General features: G+C 29.5%; 1 protein-coding gene across 5 annotated transcripts in view; it reads right to left on the bottom strand.

Moving 5' to 3' along the window:
* Positions 1 to 3,788: 3,788 nt before the first annotated feature.
* LOC139490969 (excitatory amino acid transporter-like) overlaps positions 3,789 to 10,515 on the bottom strand; it is a 71,691-nt gene continuing 64,964 nt past the window's right edge. For all 5 annotated transcript variants that reach the window (XM_071278137.1, XM_071278138.1, XM_071278140.1 and 2 more), the window contains 2 exons: positions 9,173 to 9,307; positions 3,789 to 8,374 (listed from right to left, as the gene is read on the bottom strand). In XM_071278137.1, coding sequence (XP_071134238.1) covers positions 8,134 to 8,374; positions 9,173 to 9,307 — 376 coding nt within the window. In that variant the 3' untranslated portion in view covers positions 3,789 to 8,133. The remainder of the gene's footprint in view (positions 8,375 to 9,172; positions 9,308 to 10,515) is intronic.

The raw sequence follows: 10,515 nt of genomic DNA, 5'->3' as shown, positions 1-10,515 counted from the left end.
ATTTCTGTTACCTTTAAAAAGATGTACACAAAATACTATACTTTTAAGAATCATCCCGTTGTAACTTTTGAACAGACGGTCGGACCTTTATGGGCTTATAATATAAAATGTAGAGCTCGTCGAGAGGAACATTTTATACGCTGTATGTTTGCAGCAAAGTCTTATCGTTTTCCTAATATGTAAGCTTGAAATTGCAGCGTAATTTTTTTTTGCACTCAGTGACCTTTGACCTTGACTGCATATTAAAGGTCACATGAATTAAAGATTATTGGTGAAGGTCCCAAGTCTCTACGACTTCCGGTTCTGGAAATACATTTTTTCTAAAATTGTACACAATTTTTCAAGGGGAATAACTCCTTATAAGGGTTAATAACAAAATGATTGTATATGTTCATTAACATTGCCATCTGTTCCTGTACATGTTGCCGTTTTCAAATCAGTTCTATCTCTTATACTTTTTCAGAAAAATGCAAAGGAAAGAAATTGTTTCAAGGGGATATAACTCTCATAGGGGACAATAAAATCCTATTCAACCTCATATGGTAATAAATCATGATGAGATCTACCTATTGTCCAAATAATGTCATGATATTTTTAAAAACAACGAGGAGGTGCCGTGTTGAAAAAAATCAATAAAAGGGAGATAACTTCTAAAGAGGATGATGAAATCCTTAACAGGGTCATTTGGTAAAACTGCATGATGAGGTCTATCAATGGTCCATATTTGGTCTTGGTAACTTTAACAGAAAGAAGGGGCGGGCATGTCAAAAAAATGTTGGAAGAAAAAAAAAAAGAAAAAGAAAAAAAAAAAACATTAGAAAAACAATAAGGTCTTTCCTCACGGAGAGGAAAGATGATAAAAATAAATATAATAAAAAAGGAATTTAAAAAGAAAATTAGTCAATAAAAATGCGTCTCGACCTACTGTAAAAAATAAAATGAGGGTTATACAATTTATAAGAAAATGTGATACTAATACAGCAGTAAAAGATATTACAATGTGGAAATAATGGTAAGCCTGAATAACAGAACGTATAAAGATATGAAAATGTACACATACAGATACTAACGCTTAAAATACAAATGTATACCGAGTATTTACTCAGCCGAGTCAATAGTCTATGAGTTATTTAAAATGGTAGAATTAAAGCCTCTAATTTAAAATATAAAATGATAAAAATTGGTTGCTAGGCTTGGGGCTTTGATCTAAGACTGAAAATTAATATATGAAAAGTGTTTGAATGAAATACGACAGATAAAAAAAGTATTCATCAAAATTTATTTAATTCAAACACCTCAGAATTAAAAAAAAATGCCTTCAATGTTTATTTAAATAATCAAAGATTTAACTAGCTAATAACAGAGAGAAAGCAATTTACCACTAGTAGATACTCAAAATGTATGTAGTACCCCAAACAATGTTTCTTAAACTAAATCTGAGAGACACAAAAAAGAAAATATATAATAATCAAAGATCAACACAACTAAGTATAAATTTGAACTGAGGTAGAAAAGCCTTATGATGTTAACAGTGTTAAAATATATAAATATGACCATATCAATGATAATTCATGTCAGCACAGATACAAGGATTTAATTTTATATTTACGACAGACGCGCATTTTGTCTACAAAAGACTCAGCAGTAGAATTGGAGTAAGTTATCTTCCTTTGTTCATAATTGTATTTAGTTAAAAATAATTTTAAAAAGTGGAGTTATCTTCCTTTGTCAATAGTTGTAGTTTTTTTCAATTATGGACAAAGAAAGATAACTCAAATTTCAAAAATTAATTTTAAAAATTACATCGCTGATATTTTTAGAATAGATATTAAATTCCTATTTTTCCATTTGTAAAGGAGCATAACTCTACAACGGTTGAAGTGAAACCACCAAAATCCAATCTTGAGCTGTGTTTTGTATTATTACGCATTTTGTATAAGATTCATAACATTTGGTTGAGATGAACTAAAGTTAAAGTACGGAAACTACAAATTCAACATTTTTTCCATTTATAAAGGGTCATAACGCTAGAACGGTTAAAGTGACACAACTAAAATTAAAACTATATCTGTGTTTTGTGGTATTTCGTATTTTGATTAAGTTTCATAACATTTGGTTGAGGCAAACTAAAGTTAAAGTACGGAAACTATAAATTCAACATTTTTTTTCAATAATAAAGAGGCATGACTCTAGAACTGTTGAAGTGACGTCACATAAATTCAAATTTGATATGTGTGCTGTGGTAATAAGCAGTGTGTATACGTTTTATAACATTTGGTTGATGTAAACTAAAGTTAGCAAACGGAAACCAAATTTGGAATGTATGTACAGATTGACAAAAGTAAAACGCAATGTGGCATTAAGTGTGAAAGGCAAAACTGCTAAGATACATTAGAAATGTTTGATCAAGTGTCAAATAAATCCTAAGTATGGATATCTGAAATATTAAATTACAGAATATCTGTCTTGTCTGTTAATCCTGTCAATATTCTATATTTATATCTTTGAAGTGATGTGGTCAATTGTAGACTATGTGTCTCTTTGGTGCTGGTCTGTTGGAGTGTTATCCCACCTTTTGATGTTTCTAATCATATTAGAAGTCCTGTGCTTATTGATCTTTGTGTCTACATCTCTAACAGGTACCTCATCTTGGGTAAATACATGTCTTTTTTAGTTTGTTACCCCGATTTTGTTTTTTGTCCATGGATTTATGAGTTTGAACAGCGGTATACTACTGTTGCCTTTATTGATTGTTAGCATTATGTCTATGACTGAGCTTGGTAATTTCTGGGACTATCATACTAATAGTCCCTGGTAATTGATAGATTTCCTCGATTCTGATACAATTATCAGTATATTAGGTTATTGTTAATTCGTGACCGGTCTCTACTGTAAATTGTAACTGTAAACATATTTCAGCTCCTGAAATTCCAACTCATGTTATTTTGGTACGTGTACGGTGTGTCTCACCTCTTGTTGATCATGTTTATTAGAAAATAATTGTTGAGTCATTCTGACACTGTTGTTTGAGTTGATAACAATCATTCTGTTTTTGCTTTTGGCAATGCTTGAGGTGTTTTTTTTAGCAGAATCTGATGTAACCTTACTATCTTACTAGCATGGGTTTTGGTGTTCTCTTGGCTTGATTTATTTGTGTGGGATTAGCTCGTTTTACTGATATTATTTGTGAATGTCTGGTATATATTGTCAATTGGTTGGCTGTTATCGTGTGTGTTCTTAAGACATTCTTCAAAGTTTATCATAAATATATGATTAGCCATGACCAGGTAATTGGAAATATCATTTTATTTATAAAATTCGATGGCTGTTGAGGTCATCAACACTTATTCTGACAGAGAATCATAATTTTTTTATTCGTCCTGATGTCTTTAGATTTTTGGTCCAATTTTCTATTTTCAAAAGCAGTGATGGTCATTTGTGTGGTAATCTACAATACCTTTTAGAGGGGTTTATGAATGTTTCAATTGTCCTGAATTTGGCAGTAATATAACCTTTCAACAGGTATTTAATTGAATGTTATATCCTCCTTTCCTGTAATCTGTTTAGTAACAACTTATATTTTGTTGATCTATACAACTGCAGATTTATGTTTGAAATTGGACACTCTTAAGACAATAACCAAGCTTACTTTCAATTGAACCAGTGGCTTAAGATGGATGCCAAGTAAGAAGAAATCCCACCTGTTCAGACCTCTTTAAGCCTGTAATATAGATGTTTTTAGGCTAACATTCTATCATCTTTAATTGCATAAAAAAAACTCAATACTATCAATTTATATGGTTTTTTTATTGAATATTAAAACTACATAAAGGAGGTACAGTAATACAAAGAACCCTGGTATAGTGTTAAATTTTTACAAAATGAAATTCGATATCTAGTCTTATTGACTAATACTTCTTTTTCAGCCATTTACAGAGCAATGTTGAGTATTTTAAATGATTGTACAAAACATATAGTAGATTGTACAGAACATACAAGTATGCACATTTTCATTGATTGGCATATAGCAAACAAAGGGTAAATTTAGCAACAGATATTATTGGATAACACTCTGCCCAATAAGATTTCTGCACTTGGTTGTGAAATTTATACTAAATATTTTTATTACATGTAAGATTGGCCCTTTTTTTCCTTAACAATGATTTAAATTATTCTCAGATACCATAAAATATCAAATAGCATGCCTTCCTAGGGTAAAATCTTGTAGCTAAAAATGGAGAAATATACTTTTCATAATATTTTATGACAATAACAAAATTATGAGTAAAGTTTCATAGGTTTGTTTTCTCAAGCAAAAATCTATGGTATTGTCCTTTTTATAACACAAGACAAACATGTATGTAATCAGACATTATAATTATCATTTCCCTTTTTCTTTTACTATCATATCATTACAGGAACATATAGCATCTCTAAAGGTCAAATGTTTAAATAACAAGGTGACATTGTGTATGATACAACATTTTAGGGCAATTGAACAACATAAAGGCTAAATAGCTAAATATTTATTTACAAATTCGTTTCTAAGTATTTTGTATCAAGTTTCTAATAAGGATCTTCAAGTTTTGATAATGAACATAAAAAATATCTTAAAATAAAATAGTCAGAAAACTTGTGCTCAGATAAATGCTGTTATACAAATTCTTGGTTGTCACAATTCTGTGCATTTTTTGCAGAAATTGTAAATAAAAATATAAAGCATCTGGATCTCAGAGAAAAATTAAACACTAGTTTGTTCTTATAGATAATAAGAATAAATAGATATTAGTAGTTTAAAAAAACAGCAATAATCTTTCATTTTTCCATTTGAATAAAAAAATGAATAGTTAACAATCTACTGATGTACCTTTCAAGCATATATAATAAATCGAAAAAAGGGAAGAGGACAGACAATGGGCGGAAATGTAAAAAAAAATAATCCTTAAAACAACTGTTTGGACAATAAGATCTCCCTTAAAGTGATAACTTGTACTCATTAAGGGGAGACAATGTGTTTCTGAAGCTACTACAGTGTTATGATTGTAGTCTAATAACTACATTGTCACGATTGTAGTCTAATAACTACATTGTCATGATTGTAGTCTAATAACTACATTGTCACGATTGTAGTCTAATAACTACATTGTCATGATTGTAGTCTTGTAACTACATTGCTATGATTGTAGTTTGTAACATCATTGTCAACTTGTAGTCTTATAACTTCATTGTCATAATTGCAGTCTAAAGATTCAGATTTTTATTTTTAAACATCAGTACCTTTTTCCAATTCAATGGTGGTTTAAAAGGTTATTTCATTGAATGAGTATTGATTAAAATATTTATGTAATCAATTAAATCAAATATGAATTTACAGTTTCAACCTGAAAATATGGTGTTAAAAAGAAATGTCATAAATGTAAAAATTGCAAACAAAAATATAGTAAATATATTTCTACACAAAATGAATAAATGCCCTATTAAAAGAAGAAAAAATCAATGTAAAGACAAGTGCACAACTATTCTGACAAGTATTCTTTAATATAATAAAGTCTCCAATGTAAAAATATAAAATGATTTTTTCATACATCATATTATGACAAAATGACACTGAGATTCCATAACTGGTTCAACAGTTTAATTTAAGAATAAAAGTTCTATTTACATACAAACACAAAAAGTGTAACTCCTCAGAAATTATTGTATATTATTATTAATACTTTTATATATGAAAAGACAACAATAGTAAATCAATTAATGTAATTTTAGACACCGCAGCATACAAATAATGCTGTACAATTTAAAATCTAATAAAATCCATACTTGCAATGTTGCATTGTTCACCAAAATAAATTACTTAATGTTATTTCAGAAAATGCAGCATACAAATAATGGTATCAAATTTAAAATTAATTATAATTGATGCAATTCTTAATGTTTTTACTTTTCTTGCAAACATGAAAATATTGCAAAACTTTCTAATAAATTTCTAATATTTACTATGAAAATACTCTAATTGAAAACAGAAAATGAATTTCACTAAGTTTATTTTAAAAATCTTGTAATTCAAATTTCATCATCACCACTTGTGAAGAAAATGCAACCATGATCGTCAATTTTCTGTTTGTTATGTTTACAAACATCTTTATTCAAAAAAACTATTTACAAAATTATATACATTTGACCAGCATTGAAATTCATATTAAGAAATAGTATTAAAATCTATATACATATACAACCTATGGAAACTTTGTAAATAACAAATACACATTAAAAAAAAAGTATATAAAAAAATGTATTCATTGGAACCTGATAAATGCAACTTGGCTTGTGATGGATGAACTTAGGATTTTCTAACCATTTGTTTACAGAAATAATTTACAATTGATGTATAATGCTATAAATAATTAATTATTTTAATGGCTACAATGAGAGAAAACATGAAGATTTTGTAATCTTTCCTTTTGTTTGTAAACAGAAAATTACTTTAAAAGCAGTTTGATCTAAGAGGTTCTTATATACTTAAAAAGAGATTGGACCGGCTGATGTATCTTGCCTGCTTCACTGATTATAAAATCATTTTAGACAAAAGTCTAACCGAAATACAAAAATTTTGGAACATGATCAATCAACCATGAAATGAGGTCACAGTTAGTAAAATTAATAATCATATATCACAACATTTATTAAGAGTCATTTTTATTTCTACCTGTGTTTTCTGTAAAATGAATGCTCACAAATGTAATAAAAAACTGCACACAAACGTAAAAATTTTACTCCCTGATTGCGTGCAAATAAAGCATGCCCAGAGTCACAGGATTCCTGTCAGACATACATTTTCCCTTACAAGGATTTTCTTACACAAAATTTATTTGACCATTAACTCATAGTCAGTGAGATTAATGTCTTGCTATTATTCTATATACCAAGTATAGTTGATCAATTACTCATAATCAAAATTGATTGGTTAAAGGTTCTTTTTGCAGTGATGAACTATGAAAGTGTGGTGATGGACAATAGTCTTCTGCCAGATGGAAACAAGTGAATTTGTATATAAATATGGATTGTCAAGCTCTTCTACCATTTAAATATAAAGTTTTACACCAAGATAAACAACCCCGAAACCACTGTTCGAATAACAAAACTTGCATTTCAGGTCAAATATTTGTCACAGGCTCAAAAAAAATAATATTTTGATATTATCAAGAAAATTCTTTCCCTTGCACTATAACAAAATTGTATTCAATACATTCATAAGACCAGGAGATTCAATATTAACAGATGTCATGGATACATTTAACATCGATGCATTCAACTGCTAACAAGAATACATCTGTTTTGGCCTTCTATTTATACACCTTATCATCATTTGGAAATCTGTCCCCCTTTAACTATTGACGTCATACAACAATCACTTTTCCATTGTGGCGTCAGATATTTTGTATTATGACGTCAAAATCTTGAGTAATGGCGGACAAATAGCGATAAGGTGTATATTTATCAATCAGTAAACAGAAATATATGTCACCACAAGTTACCAATGAGATGACCACTTGTTTATTTACAAGAAGTTAACTTACAGAATACATCAAATTTTATATACAGTCTAAATGGATTAATGAAAAACTTGATATAGCAGTCAAGATAAAGAAAATATAACTAAATATTAAAAGCAAAATTTAAAATATCAAATTAAACTTCAAGGCTATAACATGCCATTTGTTTTTTTGTTTTTTTTCTCCAATAAAATTCACATTTGTTTTAACTACTCTTTGCTTGTTCTGTTCTATGCCCATTGGATATCTAAGGATTCCAAATTCTTCCTTTAAGAGCCAATTTAGATATCTCAACATATTTAATGAAACAATTATTGACTTCAAACATTAATTTTATATATCATACTTTAAAAATCTTTCAAAAAAATAATTTAGAGTTACCTCCCATTTTGAAAATTTTCTAGTCATTTTATTAAAAAATGTATGTTGTATTCTTTAGGTACAAAAATATTTTTTTATTACTCTATAGAAATTTAAAAAGATAGACATAATTCTTAAAATGTGGCATGACTCATGAAATGAAGAGCACCTCCAATTGATAAAATGTACAAAAAATATACACATTTACTACTAGAAGTCATTAACTTATATTAGGATAAATGGTTTCTCCACCATTATCTGGATCTTTGGGATCATTATCATCATTATCGTTGTCTGAATTGTCTTTGGGTTCCTTCTCTCCGTCCTCAATTATGTTGAGTTCCATGTTCATGTCTGGTACATGATTTACATCGGCTGCCAGCTCAGCTTGAGATAAGTGAGCTACAATTCCTGCACCATAGCTGTCTCCTAAAACATTGATGGCAGTTCTAATTCTGTCTCTGAAATATTATAATAAATTTGTTAATAAAAAGTTTTTTATATCTTGGATCCTGAAATTCAATACACATCAGAATATTCAAATTGAGGAAACTCTTTCAACTTGTCAAATGTTAATATTCTTACCTAAAGTCAGAAACCTCATCAAAAATTGTATATAGATATATATACATGCCTAATTGTTGTGTCGTTGATATCAAATCGACACCTCTTTTTAATACTATCTTTATTAAAATGAAATTAAGGATGGAATTGTAGATATGTACTACGATAATACAATAAGATAATATAATACACTATTTTAATAAAATGTCATGTATTGATTGATTGATTGATTGTTGGTTGCTTAACGTCCAGTGGGTCATGTATTGATAAACAGATGAACAATATACAGTAAAACATATACAATATTTAAAATAATCAACACCCAGCCAAACAAATTGACTTATGAGACACTGTAAAAATATATTACAAAGTTATAAACATGTATACTAATAACCATTTAAAAATTGCATTGAACTGATTCATCAATATTCTTCTTAAAATACTGGCTAAAATAATAAGACCTATTTAAATACATCAAATACATGTTCATATTGGTCATGTAATTTAAAATTGTTGCTGTTTTTCTTTGTTTGAAATCTGAATTAGATGATAGTGTTTGAAGAAAATGATCATCGTTTAATTGTCAACTTTTATAAAATTACTTAATTCACAAATGATTTGGAAGAGAAATTATACTTCAGGAATGTAGGCATTTTTCTATATGCAACAAATAAAACTTTCTCAGTGTAACTTACAGAAACCAGTCAACAGCCAGAATGAGGCTGATATCCTCAGTAGGTAGGTTAACAGCTGTTAGAACCATCAACATGGTAACCAGTCCAGCACTAGGGATACTAGCAGCTCCAATACTGGCACAAGTGGCTGTCAAGCTGGAAAATAAAACATTGGTTATTTTACTCATAAAAGAATCATCGGCTGAGTGGTCTAAGCAAAATTGAGAATAAAAATGGGAAAGGTGTCAAAAAGACAACAACCTGACTAAAGAGCGGAAAACAGCTGGCCCCTTAACAAAAATGTGTACTAGTTCAGTGATAATGGATGTCATACTCAACTCTGAAATATATAAAAGAAACTAAAATTGAAAATCATACAAGACAAACAAAGGCCAGAGGCTCCTGACTTGGGACAGGGACAACAATGATACAGAGTTAAACATGTTTTTGGAATAGTTCATCTACTTTATCACTTGTCTTTCAACAATGAGGTTCTGAGTTTAAACACTACACATGGCAGGTGTGTCGACTCTCATTGTGATTCATTAGGATTGCCAGTTTTCCTAAAGTTGTTGTGTGTTTTTCTCTGGAAACTCCAATCTTAATCAACTAGGATTGTCAGTTTCCCTATCAAAGGTTGAAGGTTTTCTCCTGGCAGTCTGGTTTCCTCCACCCATAAAACTGGCCAAGATCTCTGGGAACTGCTACTTCCTCCAGCAATAAAAAGCTGAATAACTACAAATCCTTAATATGAATTGTTCTTTTATCATTATATGTTGAAAGGGTTTTCTAGGATGGCCAAACATCTAACTTGAAAAAAAAGGTTTTTAATCCTGATGATTAGTAATAATTTTTCTCCTGAAAATTAATTTCTTGAATTAATATTTAATAATTTATACATTTTAATTTAATTTAGTCATATTTCTTTGCTTTTGTCCTCTTCAAAAAAGTCTATTATGAAAGTAACTAACTAAGTCTACCAGAGGTGGATTTTGAGCCCCTCCCCCCTTTTCTGGGCAACATTTAGTTGATTATATATGGAATCACTAAGGCATGACCGGAGCAAGCCTCCTCTTAGGCAGTCAGTGGGACCCCACTTATGAAAAATTCTGGATAGGCCAATGTCCATTTCTAGAAAAAGTGTGTAAGCTCTGTATGTAATAGTAATAGGTATAGTAGATCACAAAATCCCCAGTAGAGTTCGAGATTTTATAAGTCAGGGCTCTGAAGTACTATGAAAATGTGAAATGTTTATATGATATGAATAAAAGATTCTATCATTTTTTTACTAACACATAATGCATATACTTTGTACAGCTTGTTGATATTGTCTTGCTAGTTAACTCATGTGGTACAGGTAAATA

Source organism: Mytilus edulis, chromosome 10, assembly GCF_963676685.1.
Source record: "Mytilus edulis chromosome 10, xbMytEdul2.2, whole genome shotgun sequence".
NCBI classification, from domain to species: Eukaryota; Metazoa; Mollusca; class Bivalvia; order Mytilida; family Mytilidae; genus Mytilus; species Mytilus edulis.
Note: the sequence above shows the minus strand (reverse complement) of the source record. Positions and strands in the feature narration are given on the sequence as shown.